This window comes from Rattus norvegicus, chromosome 10 (genome assembly GCF_021556685.1).
Source record: "Rattus norvegicus strain SHRSP/BbbUtx chromosome 10, alternate assembly SHRSP_T2T, whole genome shotgun sequence".
Lineage (NCBI taxonomy): Eukaryota > Metazoa > Chordata > Mammalia > Rodentia > Muridae > Rattus > Rattus norvegicus.
The window spans coordinates 77,279,470-77,307,143 of NC_141543.1; the positions used below are offsets into that span (position 1 = coordinate 77,279,470).

At 45.6% G+C, this 27,674-nt stretch overlaps 1 protein-coding gene and 1 long non-coding RNA gene across 24 annotated transcripts; one reads left to right on the forward strand and one right to left on the reverse strand.

Moving 5' to 3' along the window:
• Window positions 1–77: 77 nt before the first annotated feature.
• Tubd1 (tubulin, delta 1) lies at window positions 78–25,044 on the forward strand. 23 transcript variants are annotated; one of them, NM_001105826.4, is given in 11 exon segments: window positions 118–355; window positions 3,419–3,638; window positions 3,933–4,080; window positions 6,785–7,001; window positions 9,501–9,732; window positions 11,009–11,098; window positions 11,969–12,133; window positions 16,759–16,899; window positions 21,869–22,052; window positions 23,150–24,296; window positions 24,417–25,044. In NM_001105826.4, coding segments are annotated over 9 exon segments (1,452 nt in total). In that variant the 5' UTR covers window positions 118–355; window positions 3,419–3,466; the 3' UTR covers window positions 23,253–24,296; window positions 24,417–25,044.
• LOC148003025 (uncharacterized) lies at window positions 23,320–27,674 on the reverse strand. Its single transcript, XR_015631901.1, has 2 exons — window positions 24,425–27,674; window positions 23,320–24,303 (listed from the first exon to the last, which is right to left on the reverse strand). It is a non-coding gene; the product is annotated as an uncharacterized LOC148003025 (long non-coding RNA).

A 27,674-nucleotide genomic window follows, 5' to 3' on the forward strand; every position in this document is an offset into this window, starting at 1 on the left:
CCCGGTGCCAGGTACTGGCAGGAACATGCGCAGAACACCAACCGAAGCCAAGCCAGGAAAGTAACAGCATGCGCGTTACTTGTCTAAGGCGTTTGCCGGATGTGGAGCATGCGTACCATATCTGAAGTTGATAAATTGAAATTGAACACGCGTGGTTAGCCTTTCTAAATAGAAGAAGGGAAACGGGGGTTGAAAAAAGACTAACCCTCAGCAGAGCTCTTCGCATAAGGAGCAAGCGCATTTATTTGTGCTAGGTAATTTTTTTTTAAAGTATTGAAAGTGAGCATGCGCATAGTAAGAGGGTTGGTCTCCTGAAGTTTGAACCGAACTGAAACTGCCGGTCGCAGAGCTGTCAGTGAGTGTGGGGTTAACTGGGAGCTGATAGGGAAGAAAGGCAAAGAAAGACACTTGGCTTTGCTATTTGCTAATTTGGTGGCTTGGAAAAGTTACATAACCCTTCGGTAACTCAATTTCCTTAACCGTAAAATGAGAATAGTATTACCTACGATGCAGGCTTAGACGTTAAGTTGAAAGTCTGGTTCGCAAGGCTCTGCTCATTTCCGGGGCTATCGAGACTTGATGTGAAGCATTCGTCAAAAATACTCTATTTTTATAGTCCCTGTTATCGGAGAGGCTGAGGCAGAAGGATTATGTATTTGAAGTCAGCCCAGACTAATTAGTTTCAGGCCTGACTGGGCTACTTAGGGAGACCCTGTCTCAAAACAAACAGTTCTCTTTTGTTGTTTAAAAATAATAAAGCTTTACTTCCATACTTTATCTGGTCTTTCTCTAAGTTCCAACTTTGTTTTTCCTTCTTTTCTTATGGAGACATTGTCTTACTAGGTAACTCTGGCTGTTGTAAAATTCACAGTGTAGATGCAAACTCACAGAGATCGCTCTGCCTCTGCCTCCCAAGTGCTAGGATGAAAGACTTCCGCGCTATGCCTAGATCCAACTTGTTAGTTTGTTTGGTTTTTGGTTTTCTGAGACAAGATTTCTCTGTGTGGCCCTGGCTGTCCTAGAACTAACTGTGTCCTCAAACTCAGAGATCTGCCTACCTCTGTCTCTCAAGTGCTGGGATTAAAGGTGTAGCCACCACAACCGGCCTTACTGATTTTAATTGTGCTTACCAGGCCAGAAGATGGTTGGTGAGAGAAGAATAAATAAGTCATATTTTTGGAAGACAGAAAATTAATGTTATTGACTGTTCTATTGAGCTAACTTCTGGTGTCCATGTAGTGTGAAATGTATACAAAGAATTTCTTCATCACTATATTTCCTTTAGATAATTTATGTGTGTGAGTGTATATGCACATGTGTGTGTGAATGTGATCACTTATGCAAATGCACAGGAGATGAGGGCATCCAGTTATCACTTTGAGGCACAGTCTCTCTCCCTCTCCCTCTCCCTCTCCCTCTCCCTCTCCCTCTCCCTCTCCCTCTCCCTCTCCCTCTCCCTCTCCCTCTCCCTCTCTCTCTCTCTCTCTCAACTTGGGGCTGAGTTTTCTCAACCAAGCTGGAAGCCACCCACAGTGATCCTTCTAGACAGAAGGATTGGACTTGCATCTGTAACTACAGGCCTGCACAGGACACCTGGCTTGTTACCTGGGTGCTGGCAGCTAAACTCTGCTCCTCATGATTACACAGCCCCCACCACCAATGCTTTTGTTGTGGTTTGTTTGTGTTCTTTTAAAAGCATAGTTGGAAAAACAGTGAATGTGAATCATATTTTGGGAACTATTGAATTGTGTGTGAATGAATTTGGGGACAGTAAATACTAAATCCCCCAAGTTATAGAGTGAGGAAATTTCTTTTAATGACTAGATTCTTAGATAGAGACAGGAAAGACTGAGGAACATGGGGAGATCAGGAAAAGGATGCTTTATTCCAAAATTTAGTTGAGGTCTCACCATCCGAGAATCAGGATTCCAGCTCAGAGAACTGGGGAAGATGGCTCAGGGGCAAATTACTCACTATACAAGCATGAGAATCTGAGTATGAATTTCCAGAATCCATGTTAAACCAGATGTGTGCTAACCAGATGGGTGGAGTAATCCCAGTACTCCAATGGAGAGATGGAGGGTGGGGACAGGAGATCCCATAGAATCATGGGCTAGCTAGCCTGATACACAGCTGCAAACAACAAAAGAGAGGCCCATCCTCAGACCTGGTAGAAAGCAAGGACTACACATATGTATATATGATTAATAAAATTTTCTGTGAAAGTTGACTATATAGGAACGTTTCTTTCTATAGGGCTATTTCAAATAAGAACGTTAAGGTGGTAATGAGCCATGCTTATGGCCTAAGAGTATATGATTTCTTACCATATACTGTTTCCAGATGTAAGCTTGCAGTTTTCTCTCTTGAACAAGGCCATGAGCTCCATTTACAGAGAAATATGTTGTAACTCCCTTGTTACAACCTTCGTGTCCTTTGGTTTTACTTGTCAGCCTGTTGACCTCACCAATACATTCTAGGAAACACTTAGTAATCATACACACACACACACACACACACACACACACACACACACACACACACACGAGGGGAAGAAAAACAGATCTCTTGGAAAGTCTTTGAACAGTATAATGTCAAGACAGTAAAATCAGGCTGGAGAGGGCTCAGCAGTTAAGAGAGTTTGCTGCTCTTGCAGAGATCCAGGTTCAGTCCCAGGCATCTACAAGGCAATTGTGATAGTGGTCCCAGATGATATGTTGTGACACCCTCTTCTGGCCCCCGAGGGCACTGATGCATGTAGTCGACAGACATACGTGCACATAACATAGGGATAAATTTCACAGCACTCAGGAGGCAGAGGCAAGGTGATCTCTGTGAGTTTGAGGTCAGCCTGATCTATATAGTGGGTTCCAGGACAGCCAGAGCCACACAGTGAGGCCCTGTCTCAAAAACAAGGAAAAAAAAAAGATTAATTATGTACTTTTAAAACGAAGGCAATAGGGCTGGAGAGATGGCTCAGTGGTTCAGAGCACTGACTGCTCTCCCAGAGGTCCTGAATTCAATTCCCAGCAACCACATGGTGACACGCAACCATCTGTAATGGGATCTGCTGCCCTCTTCTGGTGTGTCTGAAGACAGCTACAGTGTAGTCACATATATAAAATTTTCTAAAAATGTCATTTTATGTTGTATGAGAATACCTGCATGACTGTATGTACACAATATGCATGCAGTGCCTGGGAAGGCCATAAGAGGGTAACTGGATCCCCTGGAGCTAAAGTTTCAGGCGGCAGTGTAGGTGCTGAGACACATCCCGGGTCTTCTGCAAGAGGAGCAAGTGCTTTAGCCACCGGGCTGTCCTACCACCGCTTACTGCTGGAGTATGAGTACGTGGCACGTTGTTTGCCCTTGTAAGCAATGTGGTGGTTTCTTATACCTGTGTCTTTTTCCTTTACAGGTGACCCACCCCCTTGTGTTTTAGGCTAGGCCTCGTTTGTGGCTTGGCATGTCGATAGTGACAGTACAGTTGGGGCAATGTGGCAACCAGATTGGCTTCGAAGTGTTTGATACTTTATTTAGAGACTCACACTGCTCCCAGGGACTCTGTTCCAAGAGAGAAAACGAGGCATATCAAGCATCCTGCAAAGAAAGATTTTTCAGAGAGGAAGAAAATGGAGGTAGGTATGGTTAAGAGTCCTCCCTCACTGGACATCAGTATCTTCAACAAGTATTTAAACCCCACCCCTTCCACCTCAATAGGGAAGGCTTTGCTTGTCTCCCCCTTACCCTATGCTGGGGTTTGAAGGCCTCAGCAGGCTATGACACTACTCTACCTCCAACCCCTGAATTAAACAAACAAACAAAAGAAAAACCAAAAAAACCGAATGTAGGGCTGGCAATACTGTTCAGTGACTTAGAAGTTTACACTCTGTGGTTCCCACATAAAATATGTAATTTTACCCTCTCTCTAGTTCCAGTTGCCCGGGCTGTTCTTATTGACATGGAACCTAAAGTTATCAATCAAACACTATCAAAAGCTGCCCAGTCTGGCCGATGGAAATACGGTCAGCACACAAGCTTTTGTCAGAAACAAGGATCTGGGAACAACTGGGCATATGGGTAAGAACAACTCTGTAACCATACCTTTCATTCTCCTGATGTAACTCTGCTCTCCGAGGCTCACTGCCCCCATCTGCTAGCCTAGGCCTAGACCTGGAAGCTTCCAGCCTCTTTACAATCTAATGTAGACCTAGAATGTTTTCAGCCTCTGAGACTTACTGCTGAATAAGCTCACTCTTTCTAGTTCTTTCTGAACTCTGACTGGTTCAACTCAGTTGTTCTGGTTCAAACTCCTCTCCAAATTGACTGATTCAGTCTGGCTTCTCGGCCTCTGACTGAATTGTTCTGCTTGGCCTCACACTAACTTTGGCAATCTGTTCTAATCTTCTGGCTCCTTCTCATTCTCTGGTTCATTTGTCTTCATCTACATATAACTTGTTCTCTCTCTGCAACCTGTCTCTCTATAACTGTCCCAGTAAGACTGCCCTCCACCTCGCCCCACCCCACCGCCCCACCCCACCCCCGGCACTGCCCCTCAAGTAGCTTACTTTCCTCTCGATTCTCGTGAGAGTTAGGTGTATCCTGTCAGATCTTTCTCTGATTCATCACTTTGTCTGCCACTCAATTAGGCATCACTTTCAAATATGGGTGCTTCCTTCTACAAACTAACTTTACCTTCGTTGTTTGAGATGAAAGATGGGCACTAAGGGCCTCTCTGTCCCATCCTGAGGGATTAACAGTGCACACTAAGGGCTCAGCCATATGATTTTTCAGTAAATAACACGATCTTGGAGTACACAGTATGATCAAATATCCTGTAACACTACCACTTGATTTTTAGTGAAGTCACAGCAATACAGTTAGGCACTCACACTATGATCACTGCACAGTGGATGCAGCAAGCTCAAAATCCTGGAAGCCTTATGTTAAAACTTAGAATTTAGAGTCAGGTGCGGTGGCCCAGGCCTTTCATTCCAGCACTCAGGAGACAGAGCAGGCCGATCTCTGTGAACTCAGCCCAGCCTGGTCTTCATAGTAAGTTCCAGGCTATCTTTTTCATTGTTGTATTGCTGTGAAGAGGCACCATGACCAAAGCAACTCCTATAACATAAAGCATTTAACTGGGCTTTGCTTACAGTTTCAGAGGTTTAGTCCATTATTCTCATGGAGGGGAGCGTTGGGATGTGCAGGCAGACATGGTGCTGGAGAGAGAGCTGAGAGTTCTACATCCGGATCCACAGGCGGCAGGAAGAGAGACACTGGGCCTCACTTGGGCTTTTAAAGTGTCAAAGCCACCCCCAGTGATGCACTTCCCTCCACAAGGTCACAACTACTGAGCTGGAGAGATGGCTCAGCGGTTAAGAGCACTGACTGCTCTTCCAGAGGTCCTGAGTTCAATTCCCAGCAACCACATGGTGGCTCACAACCATCTGTAATGAGATCTGATGCCCTCTTCTGGTGTGTCTAAAGACAGCGACAGTGTATTCATGTACATAAAATAAATAAATGCTTCTTTAAAAAAAAAAAAGTCACAACTACTTCCAATGAGGCCACACCTTCTAATCCTTCACAAGTGGTTCTACTTCCTGAACTAATTCAAATATATGGACCTCTGCGGTCCATTCTTATTCAGGCCACCACATAGGCCACTCAGGCTACCTAGTCAAATCTTGTCTCAAACCAAAACTAAAATAAAATTAAGAATCTGGAGCTGGGCAGTATAGTACATGCCTTAATCCCGGCACTTTGGAGGTAGAGGCAGATAGATCTCTGTGAGTTCAAGGACAGCCTGGTCTATAGAGTGAGCTCCAGGATAGCCAGGACATCTATGCAAAAAGACCCTGTCTTGACAAACCAAAGATAAATAAATTTAAAAAACAATTTGGGTTAGTGAGATGGTTCAGGGGGTAAAGGCATCCCCTCCAACTTGAAGAACTTAGTTCAGTTCCCAAAACCCACATAGTAGAAAGAGGGAACTGACTCCCCAAATTATTTTCTGACAGCCATACAGGTGCCATGGCACATGCATGCCCTCCCGCAAAAATATGCAATTAAATAAATAAATAAAATTTATAATGTGTCAGGCCCGATGCAAGCCTATAGTCCCAGCTACTCCGAAAGAAGATCTCTGATTCAGTGTCTGCCTGAGCTATAGAGCAAGTTCAAAGTCAGCCTGGGCATTTTAGCAAGCTCCTGTCTCAAAATCCAAAGTATATAAACATAGGGGCTGAGGGTCCCAGCAACAGAGCTCCTGCCCAGCAGTTCCCAAGTTTTGCTGAGCCATAGGATTTCAAGAAGGCAGCTAGGTAATCCCAGCACTTGGGAGGCTGAGGCAGGACAGTGAGTTCCTGGGCCACTCCCACAAAATATGAGGCCAACGAGATGATTCAGCAGATAAAGGCAATCAAAGCCCAAGGACCTGAGTTCAGTCCCTAGGACTTGTCTTCTGGCCACGACACATGCACAATGGCCTACATTGACACACACCCACCATACATGCGATGTAATAATAAAATAATAACAAATAAAATAATCCCATTGTGCTCAGTTAAAAGGAGCTTCCTAAATCCTGTAAATGTATTCTTCTAGCCATACTATTCACCTTTGTCTATTAAATGCTGTCATCAGGGTACCTCAGCTGTACAAGATACCTACCCGCTGCCTTAGCTTTGGAAAGGGCTGTCTCCTAAACACCCTTCCTCTGTACCATCTCCCTCAGGGTAAACTGACGGGCGCTGTATTTGTTCCTTTTGCCATGGCATAGTTACTCCGTGCATGGACCGAAGCATGAAGAATCTATAATGAACTTAATCCAAACAGAAGTGGAGAAATGTGACTCTTTGAGTGGATTTTTCATCATAATGAGCATGGCTGGGGGAACAGGATCAGGACTGGGAGCCTTCATTACACAGAAGCTACAAGATCAGTACTCCAGTTCCTTGAAAATGAACCAGATTATATGGCCTTACGGAACGGGCGAGGTATGAACATGTTAATTAAAAGTTGCGTTTATTATATGAGTGTTTTGCTTGCTTGTATGTATGTGCACACATATGCTGTCTTAGTCAGGGTTTCTATTGTATGTGCACACATATGCTGTCTTAGTCAGGGTTCCTATTCCTGCACAAACACCATGACCAAGAAGCAAGTTGGGGAGGAAAGGGTTTATTCAGCTTACACTTCCACATTGCTGTTCATCACCAAAGGAAGTCAGGACTGGAACTCAAGCAGAGCAGGAAGCAGGAGCTGATGCAGAGGCCATGGAGGGATGTTACTTATGGGCTTGCTTCCCCTGGCTTGCTCAGCTTGCTCTCTTATAGAACACAAGACCACCAGCCCAGGGACGGCACCACCCACAATGGGCTGGGTCCTGCCTCCTTGATCACTAGTTGAGGAAATGACTTACAGCTGGGTCTCATGGAGGCATTTCCTCAACTGAGGCTCCTTTCTCTGTGATAACTCCAGCTTGTGTCAGATTGACACAAAACCACCCAATATACATGCCTAGTGCCCGAGTGAGCTAGAAGAGGGCAGATTTCTTTTTTTTTTTTAAATTTTTATTTATTGTATATGAATACAATATAGCTGTTTCAGACACACCAGAAGAGGGCATCAGATCCCATTCCAGATGGTTGTGAGCCACCATGTGGTTGCTGGGAATTGAACTCAGGACCTCTGGAAGAGCAGTCAGCGCTCTTAACCACTGAGCCATCTCTCCAGCCCCCGAGGGCAAATTTCTGATACTACAGTCATAAGGTTGTGGGTCATCATGTAAGTTCTGGGAACCAGACCCAGGCCTTCTGGAAGACAACAAATGTTCTTAACCACTGAGCGAGCATCTCTGCGGCCCCTGAACAAAAGTCTTATGTTGTATGTTCTTTGCTCTCTCTCTTCTATCAATTTAGCCAGAAATAGGAATCTGGCATGATCACATGCTATTTCTCCTTGATAAACTCACTAGGGGGTAATTAGATCACAGTATATGTTCTTTCCTTTTAGTGTTTATTTATTTTTCTTTTTAAATTTTATTTATTTTATGTTTGTGTTTATGTATGTCTGAGTGTATGTCTATGCATCGGGTGGTGTCAGATTCCCCTGGGACTGGAGTTAGACAGCTGTGAGCTGTCACGTGGGTGCTGGAATCAAACCCTGGTCCTCTGGAAGAGAATCTAGTGCTTTAACCACTGAACTCTCTCTCTAGCCCCTCTAGTCTGTGTTTGTGAAGTAAATATGAACAAAGAGATCACACTCCTTGAGAATGCCGAGGTCCAGCTTCAGGACTGACTGAGAGATTTACGTGAACAGTTGATTTAATTTTGGTTGCATTTCCCGCACATGTGAAGTATCCTTTGTTTGTTTGTTTGTTTGTTTGTTTGTTTTGTTTTTTGGTTCTTTTTTTCGGAGCTGGGGACCGAACCCAGGGCCTTGCGCTTCCTAGGCAAGCGCTCTACCACTGAGCTAAATCCCCAGCCGTATCCTTTGTTTTTTAAATCTCTTGTTTCATTTTGGTTTTAGGTTTCTTGAGACAGTCTTACTTATGCAGTCTGGGCTCGCCTCCACCTCAAGATCTGTCTGCCCACTGCGTGGCTGAGGCGTCTTTAAAAACAAAATAAAACAAACAAAAAATTAAGCCTGTCATGGTGGCACATGTCTTTAAATGCAAAAAAAAAAAAAAAAAAAAACCCAAAAAACCAAAAAGATTCTCAAGTCATCCTGCCTGGCTTCAAGCCCTGGCTCTGTCACTCTCCAGCTCCGTCACTGAGGTTATTTAGTTTCTCTATTCATTGCTTTCCTCTGGGTAAAATGGGAACAGAAATAATCGCCTCCGTAAGGTGAGGAATGTAATACGGTAAAGGAAGCAGTAAGGCGGATCGTGGTGGCACAGCCTTGCATCCCAGCACTCTGGAGGCAGAGGCAGAGACAGGCAGGTTAATCTCTGCCTACACAGGAAGTTCTGGGCTGGCCAGGGCTAAACAGTCTAAATCTAAAAACAAAGTTACTGCTACCATACTTCTTTCCTGAATCATTTCCTACATTTGGTTTTCCCATTAGGAAGATCAACAGGAAATTAGTATGCCTATAAATTTCTCCTCAATAAATAGAAATTAAGATCATTTGAAGACTAGCCACAATGCCATTGACCCTAATGCAAGGTCCCTTTGCAGTATTAGAAGGACCAACCCAGAAATGGGCTCCTGAGAGACACAGAGACACAAAGTCATTTTTTAATTCATTGATCTTATTCTTTTTTTTTTCTTTCTTGTTGTTGGTTTTTTGGTTTTTTTTTGTTTGTTTGTTTGTTTGTTTGTTTGTTTGTTTGAGACTGGGTTTGTCTGTGTAACCCTGACTGTCCTGGAACTCACTCTGTAGTACAGGCTATTCCCAAACTCACAGAGATCACCGGCCTCTGCCTCCCGAGTGCTGAGATTGAAGACGCGATTTCAGCCTCTCTTCCTGTCTTTGATCCTTTTTCTCTCCAGGTTATTGTTCAGAACTACAACTCCATCTTGACTCTCTCTCACTTGTACCGGTCTTCAGATGCCCTTCTCATTCATGAGAATGACGTTGTCCATAAGATCTGCGCCAAACGGATGAACATCAAGCAGATCTCCTTCCGAGATTTAAATCGAGTTCTTGCCCACCAGCTGGGGAGCGTGTTCCAGCCTACGCACTCTGAGGACAGCTCGTTTCACTACTGCAGAAATCCACTCGGTACTTGACCCCTCTGTTATTTGTAGAAAAACCATATGCTCTGAAAGCCCCAAAGTCATTTCTCATTGTCTCCTCCCCTCTGCCTGAAGATACATCCAAGAAATATAACCCAAACCCTGCCTTCATTCCTGAACTGTCTTACCCAAAGGCTCAAGAAGTTACGACATTTCTCAGAAGCATCTATGTGGGGATCTAAATGCTCCTCCCTGACTACGCCACTCATGGAGCCAATGTTCTCCTAGGACCTAAATCAGCGCACAGCAAATGGCAAGCACTTGATAGAACATTCACTGGGTAGAAAGTGCATGTGTTTTGTACTGTTGGGGACAGAGGCTGGGGTCTTACACACTCTAAGCAGTGATAACCACTGAACCACAACCAAAGATAAAAGGTAGATAGAGTGGATGGGGTGGGGCTGGAAAGATGGCTTCGTGGTTAAGAGCACTTGTTCTTGCAGAGGACAGTCTTGGCTCCTCTAGTGATTAACAAGCAACTCCAGGTCATGGAGATCTGACTCCCTCCTCTGACCTCGGGGTCCCAGGCACGCACACGGTGCACATACGTACATGCAGGCAGAACATCCATGCACATAAAGTAAGTCTTTGAAGAGGAGGAGGAGTTGGAGGAAAGAGAGGAGGTGGTAGAGGTGGTGGGTGATGGTGTGGGCTTCTAATTAGACTGGAGTGTTTAAGGATTGAAAACTCAGGAGAATGTTTGCTGTCAGTCATGTGACCTGCTGCCACTCTCGACAGAGAATTCTCTGACCTACACTGTCATTTTGCTTTGGATAATGTTTCCTTGCTGCTCTTCAGTAATGGAAAGAGAGGGAAGATGGGGATAGCCACAAGAACACGAAAAAGAGAAGAAAAGACAGAAAACTCAGAGACTCCAGGCTGCCTTGTGGTATTGTGTCCTATAGTTGTGCTCTAATAGGAAAGGTGAGGAGTAGGGTGGTCCAAGATTCCTAGAAAGAGGAAGACAGACGGTCTTCGAAGGAAGAAATCAGTAGAGAAGGGTCTCAGTTAGGTCCTCGAATTGCTAGGTCGAATCAGAGCAAGAGGATGGCAGATCAGCCTAGGACATGATTTAATAGCGAGCGTGACTGAGCACCTAAGTCCCTGAGGTGGAGATGACCCCTAGAGGCTGAATTACAGGTTGCTACAACCTGTCCTCGCTTCTGGCTTTTTACATATTTATTTTATTCTGGGTCTTGCTCTGTTGCCTAGGTTGGTCTTGAACTCCTAGGCTAACAAGATCCTCTTGTTCTCTACCTCAGTTTCTGGAATTGTGGGACCAGGCCTGCCTCATGCCACGAATGTTTGTCTGGTGGCTCTCTACCGTAGACCTATGTTTCTGTCTACAAACGGTTTAGTTGTCATTTAGCAAGATAAGTAGAAGATCTGGAACACTTACTAAGGGTCATTTAGTGACTAAAGAATTAAAGAAAGGTATCTTAATTATCTTTTGTAATTGGTTTTCCTGGAGTTTAGTAAATTAGTCACCCATATTTCTACTGATAATTCCTTTGGCAAAATGTATGGTTTTATTTTGTTTTTGTCTGTTTTTCTCCCCTCCTCCCTTCTATCTTCTTCTGAGACAGGGTCTCATTATGGTAGCTCTGGCTGTCCTGGAACTCGTTCTGGACAAGGCTGGCCTTGAACTCACAGAAATCTGCCTGCCTCTACATCCCAAGTGCTGTGATTAAAGGTGTGCACTACTGTGCCTGGACATCTGTTTCTTTTTTGGGACAGGGTCTTACTATGTAATCCCTTGAGTTGACCTGGAACCTGTGGGCAGTCTCTTCTTGCCTCTGACTGCTCAAGCATGAGACGCCATGCCCATCATAAGTATGCTCTCTTAGCCATGCTAAAACAAAGTGAAGATCTAGGCTTGATGGTGCATGCTTTAATTCCAGCATTCTGAAAGCACAGGTAGATGGATCTCTGTGAGTTCAAGAACAGCTTGGTATACAAAAGGAATTCCAGGTCTGCCAGAGCTACACAGTAAGGCCCTGTGTTAAAAATCATAAATACAAAATGAATGAAATGAAGCAAAAATGTAGTCTGTAGTGCACACTGTGTCTAAAGAATCACTATTTTAATGTTTAAGCAATTCTAGTATGGAGAAAACACGTTTGACTCTAAACTTTACTAAGTCACAGTTGTTTAAAAGTCAATGGCACCATTGTGGGTGAAGTCAATTGAGTTCACATTGCATTATTTTTTTTTCCTTACAGGAGACTTAATGGAGCATTTAGTTCCTCACCCTGAATTTAAGATGCTGGGTGTCCGTAACATTCCTCAGATGTCTGCGGAGTCTCTGGCGTACAGCACGTTTACCTGGGCTGGCCTCCTCAAGCATTTAAGACAGATGCTTATTTCCAGGGCAAAAATGGAAGAAGGTAAAGGGATATTTTAAAAATAGACAACCCACATACCAGAGAAGCGCCTGTCCTGGAGCCCTGGGTATAAACCGGTTCAGGCTGGTTGAAATAAAGGCCTTTTCTTCTGGCCTAGGAGCCTCCTACAGAAACTCCCCAGGATATTGCTAAGGGCTTCTTGATGGCTTTACAGTTTCATCTGGAAAGGACATTTTAGACAAGTGCCATGTTATTTCAAATCTTTATTTAATTTTTCAACGTAAAGTATGAATGTAGTTTTTAAAAAATCAAGTATTTAGCTTACCTAACCTATGTAAGGCCCTATGTTGAGCCCTAAGCCCCCAAAAAACCAAGGGTGAGAGTGCATGCATGTCTGTGACCCCAACATTGCAGATATAGAAGCAGGAAGACCAGCAATAGAGCCTGACCTAGAACATGGCAAGTTTCAGGTCAGCCTAGGGTACATTAGACCCTGCCTCAGAAAAAAATAAACCATGCACCAGTGAGATGACTCTGTGGGTAAAGGTGCTGTGTCCAAGCCGATGGCCTGAGTTTGATCCCTCAGACCCACAAGGTGGAAGGAAAGCCAACTCCTGTACACTGTCCCCTACTTCCACACATGTACTGTGGTACACAGGAGAACATGTCTGTATACATGGACACACACCACATGCAAATAAATAAATCGATTTTCTTTTCAAGAGAGGGTTTCTCTGTGTGGCCCTGGCTGTCCTAAAACTCACTGTGTAGACCAGGCTGGCCTCAAACTCACAGAGATCCCCCTGCCTCTGCCTCCTAAGTGCTGGAAATAAAGGCACGAGCCACCACTGACTTGTCAATTTTTTTTTTTTTTCCGGGACTGGGGACCGAACCCAGGACCTTGTGCTTCCTAGGTAAGCGCTCTACCACTGAGCCAAATCCCCAACCCCTGTCAATTTTTTATAAATCAAATAATCAGGTAGTTAAAATTCACTTGGGCTGGAGAGATGGCTCGGTGGTTAAGAGCACTGACTGCTCTTCCCGAGGTCCTGATTTCAATTCCCAGCAACCACATGGTGGCTCACAACCATCTGTAATGGGATCTGATGCCCTCTTCTGGTGAATCTGCAGACAGCTACAGTGTATTCATGTATACAAAAATAAATAAATAAATATTAAAAAATGAATTTTAAAAAATCACTTAAGGGGGGGTTGGAGATTTAGCTCAGTGGTAGAGCGCTTGCCTAGGAAGCACAAGGCCCTGGGTTCGGTCCCCAGCTCCGAAAAAAAGAACCAAAAAAAAAAAAAATCACTTAAGGACTAGGTCTGTAGCCCAGTGGTAGTGTACACGATTTTGAAAATGTTTTCTTTATTTTCTGTGTATGGGTGTTTTGCCCACATGTATGTCTGTGTACTACATGCATGCTTGGTACTGTGGAGACCAAGCGTTTGTCTTGGGACCAGAGTTACAGACAGTTGTTAGTCACCATATGGATGCTGGGAACAGACCCTGGGCCTGTGGAAGAGCAGCCAGTGAGCCACCTCTCCAGCCTCCAGCAGCCTCTGCATGTGAGAGGCCCTGGATTTGATCCCTGGCATCACACTGAGGGCACGTTGTAAGTCAGCAGTGTAGTGGGCAGAGCAGTGGTGTGGCACATGTTAGTACAGAGAACACGGCAGTGCTGGCCCTCACTCCCTGTCATTCAGGTACAACCACCACCTTCCATGTTTTCAGTTGTTCCTTCTGAAATGTATTTCCTTACTTCTGAATGTTTGGCTCAGATTTTTATTCTATTCCCAGCTTTAACTATTACCACTTTCCTTCCTCCTTTTCCTCACCTTTTTTTTTTTAGTTTTATTTTTTAAAATATTTCTGCATGTGTATGTATGTGTGGTGTGCATATGTGTATGTATTCACATAGGCGGGGGAGGATATGTGTGCATGTGTGTCCCTGCATGCAGTTGCCAGTTCATGTGGTTGACATCGGGTATCCTCCGCAGTCTTTCTCCACTTTATTTATTGAGAGAGGATCTCATGCTGAACCCACAACTCAGTTCTGCTATAGTAGCCAGCTTGCCCAGGGACCTCTTGTCTCTGTCTCCCCAGTGCTGGCATCCTGGAAGCCCACCATACTTACCTAGCTTTTATATGAGTGCTGGGATCTGTATTCTGGTTCTTACACTTGAGACATGGTCTCATGTAATACAGCCTCAAACTTGTTATGTCTGGTCTCGAATTCCTGCTCCTCCTTAGGATTACAAGGCTGTAAGTGAGCACCATAGCCAAGTGGCGGTGGCACTCTCCTTTAATCTCAGCACTTGGAAGGCAGAGACAGGAGGGTCTCTGAGTTTGAGGCCATAGAGCGAGTTCCAGGGCAGTCCCAAACTTCCCTGCCTTTGTAGCGTGTCCACTATGTTGATGAGAATCCTTACAAGAGGAACAGAGAGGAGTCTCAAGGCTTTCAGGTGGAAGAAGGTGGCACCTTCTCATGAGGGCTCGGGCTGTAGGTTGGGGTGGACCATTTACAAAGCAGCCACAAGTCCCTGGGTTCAAATCACTGTCCCAGAACTGGCCTTCTTAGAGCCAGGAGTAGGTAAAGCATCCACACAGTGACACAGTTTCCCACAAAGCTCCCTGCCCAGCGGGGCCTGCAGTCACTGGGGCTGGCCTTGCTGGTTTAGCTTTTTCAGAGCAGAAATCTCCCTGTTCCCTCTGCTGTTAGAAAAGTCTATCTTGCTCTCAGGATTTGCCAATGGGTGAGCAGAGTTTCCACTGTTCTGTGTGCTCAGGAGTTTTACTGATGCTATCTTCATGTTTGCTGCTGGCTTTCCTATGTTAGGACAGTACACTGGTGTGTGTGTGGTTCTTTGCCTTTAACTAGAAATCACTGGATGTTCTCTAGTAGTAGGTATTATAGGAAAATATAAAATAACAGGTCGACTCCCTCCCTCTGCTGGACGGATGGCAGTGCCAAAGTAGAGTCTACATCTTTTTTTAAGAAAAAAATCTACTTATTTATTTTATGTATACGAGTGCACTGTCACTGTCTTCAGACACACCAGAAGAGGGCATCAGATCCTATTACAGATGGTTGTGAGTCACCATGTGATTGCTGGGAATTGAACTCAGGACCTCTGGAAGAGCAGTCAGTACTCTCTTTTTTTTTTTTTTTTTCTTTTTTCTTTTTTTCGGAGATGGGGACCAAACTCAGGGCCTTGCGCTTGCTAGGCAAGTGCTCTACCACTGAGCTAAATCCCCAACCCCGCAGTCAGTACTCTTAACTGCTGAGCCTTCTTTCCATCCCCCGAAACTACATCTTAAAATAATGCTTTCCATTTTTTGGGGGGAAGGGGGCAGTCCTTGTTTTTCTAGCAATACCTGCTAATAGCTCATGGAGCAAGGTGTTCTTCAAAGAGGCTGAGGCACTCTGCACCGAGCTCTGTCAGGTCAATAAAGAGCAGTTTGTTCAGTCACTTTCCCATACAGAACTAACTGTAGGATATCGATGGTCTTTTTTATAGTTAGTTATAGAATTTAAGCAATTTTTGTAGTACAGGGATTGAATTTTTTTTTTAGTTTCACATATATTAGGCTAGTGCACTACCACTGAGCCATGTAGTCAGCCCTGAATGTTTTTAGTTTTTGAATATATGATAAGGATATGGGTAAACACATTTATGGTGAAGGATCTAGTTTTATGATAGTTCATATGTTATCAGATTGCTCTGTGTGAAGATTGGCCCCATTTTTGTCACCTTCACCTTCATCATGTATCCCACATATCCCAGCAACAGAACCATGGGGAATGAATGATTGAAGCAAGAGCATAAAATCACCAGATTGATAGCACACACCTCGAATCCCAGCACTCAGGAGGGGGAGGCAGGCAGATCTCTGAGTTCAAGGCCAGTCTGGTCTACATAGCAAGTTCCGGGATAGCCATGGCTACTGAATAGATAGACCCCAGGGAGAAGGAGAGATAGAAAGAGAGAGAGGCAGGCAGAGCCCAGGACAGACATGGAGGTTACAGTGTCATTGAATACTTCAAAGCCGAGCATGTTCCTGCATGCCTGTAATCCCAGCACTTTGAGGCAGGGGGATTGTGAAATTGAGGTGACCCTAGGGCTACATAGCAAGACCCCCTTAGGAAAAAAGAGAAAAGAAAGAAAGAAAGGGAGGGGGGGAGGGAGAAAAGAAGGAAGGAAGGAAGAAAAGAAAGAAAGAAAGAGAAAGAGAGAGAGAAAGAAAGAAAGAGGGAAAAAAGAAAGAAAACAACAACGAACAAGTAGACTTGGTGGCTAGCTCCTGACCTCTACAACCCTGGCACTTCAGAGGCCAAACAAAACAAAAGTCTCAGGCCAGTCTGCTACATTTTGAGTTCCAGGCTACAGAGCAAAAAACAAACAAACAAACAAACAAACAAAAACCCCAAAAACAAAAAAACTAAAAAAAAAAACCTGACTCAAAAAATAAAGTAGGCAAACAAACTGTCTCAGTACAGCTGGGTTGTCCAAGGGCCCTGAAGCCCTGACCACTGATTCTCCTGCATTTACTTGACAAGTGCTGGGACATAGGTGTATGCTTCCACATCCGACCAGAAACGTCTGTACCCTTCTCGTGTTGTTCAGTGCCCTTTCTAAGCTCTCTTACTTTTCCTCTGTGCTAGGTATCGACTGGCAGGTGCGGCCTCCTCTGTCCGGCCTTCCACCGATTGGCAAGGCATCTGCCCACAAGGAACCTCACTTTAACACTTCTCTCGCTAACTTGGTCATCCTCCGAGGGAGAGAAGTGCACAGTGCTGACGTGGGTAAGCATAAGTTCAGGGGGAAATTGAGGCATATATTTTGGAGCGTGTGCGTGTTCTAAAAACAACACCTGGGACTGCCGAGGTGGTGCGTTGGGAGAAGCACTTATTTCACACCTGGCAAACCTGAGTTTGGTCCTGGAAGCCATGCAAAGGTGAGCGGAGGGACTGACTGCACAGAGCTAGCCAAGCTCCACACACAGTACAGATTCAGTAGCTTTTAGCTGAGCATTAAACCACTCTAATCCAGATCGGGGGACAGAGGCAGGAGGATCTCTGTGAGTTTGAGGACAGTCTGGTCTACAGAGTGAGTTCCAGGACAGCCAGGACTACACAGGGAAACCCTGTCTGGAAAACCCCAAAAACCTAACCAAACCAAACCAAAACAAAACAAAACAAAAATCTAAACAAACAAAAACAAAACAAAAAAACCCACATACGTCCACCCCAAAAACAACACAAAGTAAACACACAAGTCCAAACCCACTGAGCCATCTCTCCAGCCAAGCCAGTGTTCTTAACTTTGGAATTCAGTAGTTCATGAGTATGTGCATGCATGTGTGCATGTGTGTGCCATAGAGGCCTGAGGCCAGTGTATGTCCTTCCCCAGGCATCGCCTACCCTGGGATCTTGTTTCTTTGCTGTTTTAGACAGAGTCTGTCATGTATCACCAAACTTGCTATGTAGCAGTGGCTGGCTTTGAACTCCCAATCTTCCTGCCTCTACTTTTCAAGGGCTAGGGTTACAGGTGTGTGCCACCATCCCTGACTCATCTCATTTTTGAGGCAGAGTCTCTTACTAACCTGGTACTGCTGAGGGACTTAGGTTTGGCTGGCCAGTAAGCCCCAGTCTACACTCCTCAGTGCCCACGCCAGCTCTTGACTTGGGCTCTGGGGATGAGGTGAGATCAGACTGAGCCACATCCTCTCCCCTTAGGAAGAGAAGCTTAGTACATATATCTGTGTGTGTGTGTTGTATGTGGTGTGTGTGTGTGTATGGTATGTGTGGTGTGTGTGTTGTATGTGGTGTGTGTGTGTGTATGGTATGTGTGGGGGGTGTGTGTGTGTGTGGTATGTGTTTGGTGTGTGTGGTGTGTGTGTGTGTGTATGTGTGGTGTGGGGGGTGTGTGGTACATGTGTGTGTGTGTGTATGGTATGTATGTGGTGTGTGTGGTGTCTGTGTGTGGTATGTGTGTGGTGTGTGTGGTATGTGTGTGTTGTGTTGTGTGTGTGTGTGTGTTTGTTTTTTGTGGTGTGTGTGGTATGTGTGGTGTGTGTGTGTGGTATGTGGGGGGATGTGTGTCTGTGTATGTGTGTGGCGTGTGTGTGTCTATGTGTCTATGTGTGTGTGTGGTGTGTGTGTGTGTGTGTGTGTGGTATGTGGGGGGATGTGTGTCTGTGTATGTGTATGGTGTGTGTGTGTCTATGTGTCTGTGTGTGTGTATGGTGTGTGTGTGTGTGTGTGTGTGTGTAGTGAGGGTGTGTATGTGGTGTGGGTGGTGTGTGTGTGTCTATGTGTCTGTGTGTGTGTATGGTGTGTGTGTGTATGGTGTGTGTGTATGGTGTGTGGTGTGTGTGTGTATGGTGTGTGGTGTGTGTATGTGTATGGTGTGTGTGTGTATGGTGTGTGGTGTGTGTGTGTATGTGTATGGTGTGTGTGTGTATGGTGTGTGTGTGTATGGTGTGTGTGTATGGTGTGTGGTGTGTGTATGTGTATGGTGTGTGGTGTGTGTATGTGTATGGTGTGTGTGTGTGTATGGTGTGTGTGTGTGTATGGTATGTGTGGTGTGTGTGTTGTATGTGGTGTGTGTGTGTGTATGGTATGTGTGGGGTGTGTGTGTGTGTGTGTGGTATGTGTTTGGTGTGTGTGGTGTGTGTGTGTGTGTATGTGTGGTGTGGGGGGTGTGTGGTACATGTGTGTGTGTGTGTATGGTATGTATGTGGTGTGTGTGGTGTCTGTGTGTGGTATGTGTGTGGTGTGTGTGGTATGTGTGTGTTGTGTTGTGTGTGTGTGTGTGTTTGTTTTTTGTGGTGTGTGTGGTATGTGTGGTGTGTGTGTGTGGTATGTGGGGGGATGTGTGTCTGTGTATGTGTGTGGTGTGTGTGTGTCTATGTGTCTATGTGTGTGTGTGGTGTGTGTGTGTGTGTGTGTGTGGTATGTGGGGGGATGTGTGTCTGTGTATGTGTATGGTGTGTGTGTGTCTATGTGTCTGTGTGTGTGTATGGTGTGTGTGTGTGTGTGTGTGTGTGTAGTGAGGGTGTGTATGTGGTGTGGGTGGTGTGTGTGTGTCTATGTGTCTGTGTGTGTGTATGGTGTGTGTGTGTATGGTGTGTGTGTATGGTGTGTGGTGTGTGTGTGTATGGTGTGTGGTGTGTGTATGTGTATGGTGTGTGTGTGTATGGTGTGTGGTGTGTGTGTGTATGTGTATGGTGTGTGTGTGTATGGTGTGTGTGTGTATGGTGTGTGTGTATGGTGTGTGGTGTGTGTATGTGTATGGTGTGTGGTGTGTGTATGTGTATGGTGTGTGTGTGTGTATGGTGTGTGTGTGTGTATGGTATGTGTGGTGTGTGTGTTGTATGTGGTGTGTGTGTGTGTATGGTATGTGTGGGGTGTGTGTGTGTGTGTGTGGTATGTGTTTGGTGTGTGTGGTGTGTGTGTGTGTGTATGTGTGGTGTGGGGGGTGTGTGGTACATGTGTGTGTGTGTGTATGGTATGTATGTGGTGTGTGTGGTGTCTGTGTGTGGTATGTGTGTGGTGTGTGTGGTATGTGTGTGTTGTGTTGTGTGTGTGTGTTTGTTTTTTGTGGTGTGTGTGGTATGTGTGGTGTGTGTGTGTGGTATGTGGGGGGATGTGTGTCTGTGTATGTGTGTGGTGTGTGTGTGTCTATGTGTCTATGTGTGTGTATGGTGTGTGTGTGTGTGTGTGTGGTATGTGGGGGGATGTGTGTCTGTGTATGTGTATGGTGTGTGTGTGTCTATGTGTCTGTGTGTGTGTATGGTGTGTGTGTGTGTGTGTGTGTGTGTAGTGAGGGTGTGTATGTGGTGTGGGTGGTGTGTGTGTGTCTATGTGTCTGTGTGTGTGTATGGTGTGTGTGTGTATGGTGTGTGTGTATGGTGTGTGGTGTGTGTGTGTGTGGTGTGTGGTGTGTGTATGTGTATGGTGTGTGTGTGTGTGTGTGTATGGTGTGTGGTGTGTGTGTGTATGTGTATGGTGTGTGTGTGTATGGTGTGTGTGTGTATGGTGTGTGTGTATGGTGTGTGGTGTGTGTATGTGTATGGTGTGTGGTGTGTGTATGTGTATGGTGTGTGTGTGTGTATGGTGTGTGTGTGTGTATGTGTATGTGTATGGTGTGTGTGTGTGTGTGTGTGTGTCAGCGCAGACACAGTGTTTTATGTAGAAGTATCTTCAAGCAAGAATGTAACGTACAGTGACCCAGGCTTGAGCCTGAATGTGGGACTCTGGGCATGGCCTCTTTCCTCTTGCAGACATTTTCTGAGAATCTCATAAATTAACACCTTGTTCCCAGTGAAGACAGCCTAGCCTCCTGCATCCCTGGGGTCTGGAGTTTGCCTCCTCATTGCAGTCCTGTCTGGGACCCTTCAGGAGCATCCTATGACCTCATTAAAATCCCCTAGCAACTCCTTGAAGACAGTAAGTTCAAAAATCACCACAGTGCTGTACAGGACAATGGGGTCCAACTCCGCTATGACTCTACACTTGTGGGGCAGGGGGTGAGGGTGGGGAGGGCTTTACTCTCCTCCTGAGGACTGCCTCTGAATCTCTGTCCTTAAGTTCCATATAAAAACGTTGTTGAATGAAGCCCGACTCTGCCTCCTGCTGGCTCATTCTGAAATTGTTTTCTCCCAGAAAACCAAGGAGTCACCTCAGTCTGAGCCGCTGACACAATGCTACGTCAGGGAGTTGAGGCGTCGTTGACTGCACTCAGGTTTATCATCCTGTTCTTGATTTCCCGATATCAGGTTCACATCTGAGAAAGCGATAAGGGAGGTCGGAGACCTTAGGCCTCAAGCACGCCTCACTGCTACTTTAGCGTTTGTATTTGAATTGGCTTTTTGCAGGCAATCTTTGCAGCATTTTTTTTTAAAGGCAAGGTTTCTGTATAACCCTGGCTGTCACTCTGCAAAGCAGGCTGTCCTGGAACTAAGAGATCCCCCTACCTCTGCCTCGAGTGCTGGGATCAAAGGTATGAGCACCATGCCCAGCATCAAGTTATTTTTTTTATGTTTCTTTGCATGTATTTTGTATTACATGCGTGCCTGGTGCCCTCAGATGCCTGAAGAGGATGTCAGATCCCCTGGGACTGGAGTTATAGACAGTTCTGAATGCCTCTGTGGGTGCAGGGAATTGAAACCTGGGTCCTCTGGAAGAGCAGTCTGTGCTCTTAAATCCTTAAGCACTGGGTCATCTTGCCAGACCCTCCTCTTTATATATATTATATATATATATATTGAGACATGTTTATTTATTTATTTTATTTAAGTACACTGTTGCTCTCTTCAGACACACCACAAGAGGCATCAAATCCCATTACAAATGGCTGTGAGCCACCATATAGTTGCTGGGAATTGAACTCAGGACCTCTGGAAGAGCAGTCTGTGCTCTTACCTGCTGAGCTATCTTTCCAGTCTGCCTTCTCTTTCTTTAATTCCCACTTTCTATCCTTCCACAGACTTGCTAGCTGTTTTGCTTTTTCGCTCTTAAATGCGTGCGTGAGTACTTGTGGTGGCATGTTGCCACAGTGCATGTACTACAGGACACATGTAGAGATCAGAGGACAACTTACAGGAGGGTCAGTTCCCTCCTTCCATCATGTGGGACACAGGAATTGAACTCATGTCATCAGGCTTGGCAGCTAGCACATGGACTCACTAAGCCATCTTGCCAGCCCTCGTTACGTTTTCACACGTGTGTAGAAAGGACTTTGCTCATATGTATGGTGTTTTCACTCTAGGGGGTTTTAGAGACGCAGCTCTCTACACTTCGTGGTTGGAGCCTGCAGATGCTTTCAGTGTCTGGAAAACCCCACGACCCTTTGACAAGTATGAGAAATCTGCAGCCCTGGTCAGCAATAGCCAGCTCCTAGTGAAGCCGCTGGACATGGTTGTGGGCAAGGCGTGGAATATGTTCTCATCCAAGTGAGTAAGAATAGGTCTCTGGACTTCCCCACCATAACCGGATAAAGCATGAGGTGTTTGTGGGGCCGCCCCCATGCGGCCGTGGAGCCTTCGACATGACTTAAAGGCCTCTGTTCCTCACCCGTGCAGCAAGGATCTAGTGAGGTAGCCATGCAGACCACCTAGTACACGCTCGGCTGGCACTCAGCAACTGCCCTGTGTCTGTTTTATTGTCTTTCCTTTTGTTTTATTTTATGTGCATGGGTTTTTTCCCTGCTTGTATCATAGGAATTGCCAGAGCTCTTAGTTCAGAGGACTCCCTGGGACTAGAGCTACAGATGGTTTGGAGTCTCTGTGTAGATGCTGGGAATAGAACCTGGTCCTCTGAACAGTTTCTAAGCAAAATTCAAGTTTTCATAGTAAGGTGGTTTTCCAAAGAAGATCTTTGGGATCAGGCTGTTGCTTGGGAGTAGAGCACTTGGTCAGCGTTTGTGAGGCTGCGTTGTGTCCCTAGCACTGGGATGAGGCAGGAAAATGGTCCTGGGGCATGGAGGAGACTCTAGTCCTCTTCAGTAGTAGCACCGAAGACTCGGGCAGTTATGTGGTGTCAAAATAAAATTCCCCAGATGACCGAACAGGGCTGGGTTCCCCAGTCTGTCTCCTCCTCACCCGGATCCCAAGTCCTCGCTTGGTCCAAGCTCCCCTGACTCTTACTGTGATGTAATTTATTTTGTGTCTGCCCTTGCTCTTCTTCTGGGAGCTGGGGAGTGGTGGGGGAGCTGGCTTCGTTTCTAACTTCAAACCTTAAACGAAACTTCTGAGCTCTTTTCAGAGTCAATCTGGAGGTAGTCACCTCCTGTGGTGTACTGAGCCTGCCAGCCGGACTACAGAGTCCAACATGCTGCTTTCCTGTGCCCTCTGGGACACTAAAAGTAGAGGCGTCTCAGTGACAACTCAAGTTCGCTAATGTTAGTTACTGACTCAGAGTAAACCAGCGACCCACACATAACAAGGACCCTAAGGGGCTTTGTGAGCTTTCAGAGCCGACGGGCCTGTTTACTACTTAAGTTTCTCATCTGCCTGGAATAGTTGATCGACGTTTTCTGCTCTCTCCCCAGAGCCTATATCCATCAGTACACCAAGTTCGGAATGGAGGAGGAAGACTTTTTGGACAGCTTTACATTGTTGGAACAAGTTGTTGCCAGCTATGGTAGTCTTTGACCCTAAGCCAAGAGGAAAAGCCCTTTATAGGATCTTTTTTTTTTTTTTTTTTTTTGGAGCTGGGGACCGAACCCAGGGCCTTGCGCTTCCTAGGCAAGCGCTCTACCACTGAGCTAAATCCCCAGCCCCAGGATCTTTGAACTAAAACATTTTCAAAACTGAGCTGTGCTCAGTGGTGCTTGCCTGTGATCCCAGCACTCTGGAATTAGAAGCAGGAGGATCAGGCCAACCTGATGGACAGGTTGATGGACAAGACTACATGAGACCCTGTCTCAGACCAGATACGTAAATATAAATACTTGCTTTCAAATTCATTCTGTTAACAACTAGGACGCTGATTCCAGTTTATGTGTCCACAGACACGGAGAAAACACTTCCAGTAGAGTGTGGCATATTTTCAGGGGAAACGTGGATTTGGTATTTTATTTGTAAGAGAAAAAAGCAATCCTTCTGTAAGGAACCGTTTTGTTGAGATAGGACCCCAAACTGTTGGGCTCAAGATCCTGACTCAGCCTCCAGGGTAGACTCTGCACCTTGGAGTCCAGTTTAAAGGAACTCGGCAGACACTTGGCTGTAAGAATCCAAGGAGAGGGAAATGATCTGTCGCTCTCCACGTTTCTAATCTTCCATTTATAATGAAAAAGAGTTACTTAACATGATCTAAGCTCCCACGGTTCAGATGAAAGCAACATAGACTTTTCAGTGTACATGTGTGCTTTTAAAAAGATTTGTTTTTATTTGTGTGTGTGTATATACATGTGTGTGCATGTGTGCACATGAGCATGTATGAAGCTACCCATGGTGGCCAGAGGGTACGTTAAATGCTATGGAGATGCAGGTGAGTTCTGACCCTCTACAGTACAATGCTGAGCCATCTCCAGTGTGGTTTGTTTGATTGATTGTTTTCACTTTTCAGACAGGGCCTCTGTAGCCCAGGATAGCCTGGGACTCTCTCCAGCCTCAGCTTCAGCTTCTGACGTGTTAAGCACTAAAGCGAACTTGGGTCTGAGAATTACAATTCTGTCAATATATTTGCCTTTAAAAATGATTGCTTTGGGGGCTGGGGATTTAGCTCAGTGGTAGAGCGCTTACCTAGGAAGCGCAAGGCCCTGGGTTCGGTCCCCAGCTCCGAAAAAAAGAACCAAAAAAAAAAAAAAAAAAAAAATGATTGCTTTGAACCACAAGGGGGAGATGTTGTCAAATGCTACACTGTGACCATCGGTTCCAAAGACAGTGAGATACTCTTTATAGCCATTTAAAAAAGAACACTGGGCCAGGTGCAGCTGTGCCCTCACTCAGTGGCTGGGACAGGGGGATCTGTTCAGTTTGGAGTTCTGGTCAAAAGAAAAAACTGTAGATTGTGTGACAGATGGCTGTAATCCCAGTCCTTGGCACAGGAAGTTAAGGTGACCAGGAGCAATGAGCAGCCTTGAGCACACACCAAGCTCCAGGTCAGATAGGGTATGCACACCGAGAGACCTCTTCTCAAACACCAAAGCCAGGTGTTGGAGACGCAGCTCATCAGGTAAAGGCACTGGTGGCAAGCCTGGCATCTAAGACTCATCCCTGGACCTCCATGATCCAGAGAAAAGAGAAGCTGCTTCTCTGACCACACTTGTGCCATAGCATCCGCATGCCCCACACATGTTAATGAAATACTTATTGTGAGGCAGGGCCTCACTGTGCAGTCCTGGATGACCTCGAACTCTCTCTGTGGACCGGATTGACCTCAAACTCTGAGACTAACTGCCCCTGCCTCCTGAGTGTTGGGATTAAAGGCTTGGCTACCGTACCTGGATGGTTTTTCTTTTTCTTTTTTTTTTTCTTTTAGTAAACAGGTAAATGTGATAATTGTTTGCCTTGGGGGGGCTTTATTTATTTGTTTGTTTTTTATTTGTTTATATATTTATTGAGACTGGGTTTCTCTGTGAAGCCCTGACTGTCCTGGAACTCACTTTGTAGACCATGCTGCCCACGAAAACACAGAGATCCACCTACCTCTGCCTCCTGTGCGTTGGGATCAAAGATGTGTGTCACCATGACTGTTTTGTTTGGTTTTTTGGTTGTTTTTTTTTTTTTTTTTTTTTGTTTTTTTGTTTTTTTGAGATAGGGTTTCTCTGTGTAGTCTTAGGAACATGGTCTATAGACCAGGCTAGCCTCAAACTAAGAACTTAAGAGATCTACCAGTCTCTGCCTCTTGAGTGCTGGGATTGAAGGAGTGCACCACCATCACTCCGCAAGACTACTAGGTTTTGAGCTGCTACAGAAGGAAGTTTATGTGCTTTATGGCCGACCTGAATTATATTGATTTATGTGCCTGCTTGTGTGAGTGTGTGTACACCTCTGGGCATGCTTGGGCTACACTGTGGATTAGGAGGAGTTCAGAGGACAGCTCATAAGGTTGGTTCTGTGTCCAGAGGCTCACAGTCAGCTCATAAGGCAGTGGAGGCACCTTTACCACAGAGGCAGAGAGGCAGAGGCAGGAGGATTGCTGGGAGTTCCAGAACAGCCAGGGATACAGAGAAACCCTGTCTCGAAAAACAAAACAAAACAGCGGGACTAACAAAGGGAGACACAGAAACCACAGCTGCATAAAACGTGACAGTAACTCGAGGGCAACAGTGATTGACAAATACAACAAGGGCAAAATGGAAGCCCTGGCCACTTCTGCCCAGCCTACCGTGGAGAATGGCAGTTCCCAGCCTCACTGCTTTCTCTCCATATGGAAACGATCACCGTTTTTTGCTGTTTTTCTTATCAACTGTTGCCATGGTTTAAAATACTGGACCATATCTTATTTCGAAAGAATGTAGACAGTGGTCTCTTCATCCGCTGGAAGGCACGCCCACTGGCTGCAGTTCCTTAAGTATACTTGAGAAATCATTAAATTCTCACAAGACAAAGCTGTTTAGCTCTGGACACATCCATGGCCTCAACTTCACAGATGAAACCACGGTAGACCCGTGGCCGCATGACCTCACTGTGGCTTAGCTGACTCAGGAGACGAGGCAGAAGTCACTTGACATTTGAGACAGGAATTCATGAGGTACAAATGGGGTGAAGGTATTTTTATTTGAAAGCCATGTAATCAACAGCAGGTGAATATCTGAAACTCCAACAAGCACTCAGGCCACATCCCTGTGTGTGACCTTTTTTCCCCCAAGGACTCCTTTAGTTGACATATGTGGAGACCAAAACATCTGAAGCTTGTTTTAAACATTTACATGGAAAATAGTGTTTTAAGAACTTTTATGACTTTTTTAAAATTAGAGTTGCAGTTTTAACACAAATTAACACTGCAGGCCAGAGGTGGAGCCAAGTGCTTATACCTTCGGCTGTGGGAGATGAGTTGAGCCCTGGACTGAGGTCAGCCCTGGCAATATTGAGATGCACTGAGACGCCGGTGCCCTCATCAACCAAACCAACACGATACACAGGAAGCTCAACTCAAAGCTTCGGAATTTAGGATGAGAAATGTACCAACCAGGCAGAAAAAAGAGGCCTAAATTCCTGGGTAGACACAGAAAACATTTGAAATGCAATTTTGAAGCCAAGCGTGGCGGCACACACCTGTAATCTCAAGCCTTCAGGAGGCGCGGGCCGGTGGGCCAGCCTGGACCGCACAAACCGCCCATTAACTCCGGCTGCGGATACCGGTAGGGGGTGTGGTGTGGGCAGATTGGTCGGCAGGACTTTTCACTTCCTTTCTCTATTTGCCCTCTTCCGAGAGCCTTTTCCTTTAACTCGTCCCACCCTGCACCCTGCCCCTTCCAGCCTTGGTCTCCCCGTCCCCGCAGCCATGGCGGTTCCATCATTTGTAAAGTCTTTCATTTCCCCCACTACTCAGACTCCCTGCCCTCAGCCAGTTCATTCACTCATTCTGTGTTGATGCTTGTTAGGCATCCAGCAAGGAGTTATGGATGCTGGATCAGTCCTGCAGGGGGATGCTTACAATGCAGGGTTTCCTTGGTCGTATGAAGCTATGATTCTGGCTTCCTAATTACGGCCTTTGACTGTTTATATACACAACCCCACCCCCACCCCCACCCCCATTAAATGGGAAAGAATGTCGTTCCAGAAAGAACAGTAGGGATTGCTGGTCTGGGCTTTGAATGTTGCAATGTCTGCTCTGGCCCGGGACGGCTTTGCAGCACGCATACCAACGATTCCTCTTCTGACCACCATGTTTATCACTCGCTAGGATTCTCGTCCAGCGTTTTGTTTTAAAACATGCTCCATATGTCTCTCTCCCACTCTTCCTCCCCAGGAGTCCACGTTTGGCAATACACCCTCTCTTCTTCTGCCATCTTCTTACCAAATATGGTTTTATCAGCCGTCTTGTCGTTTTTTAAGACTAACTTAAAAGGCACCTTCATCCCCCATCAATAATTTTTGGGGGTGGTGTTTAGGAATGTGAATGGC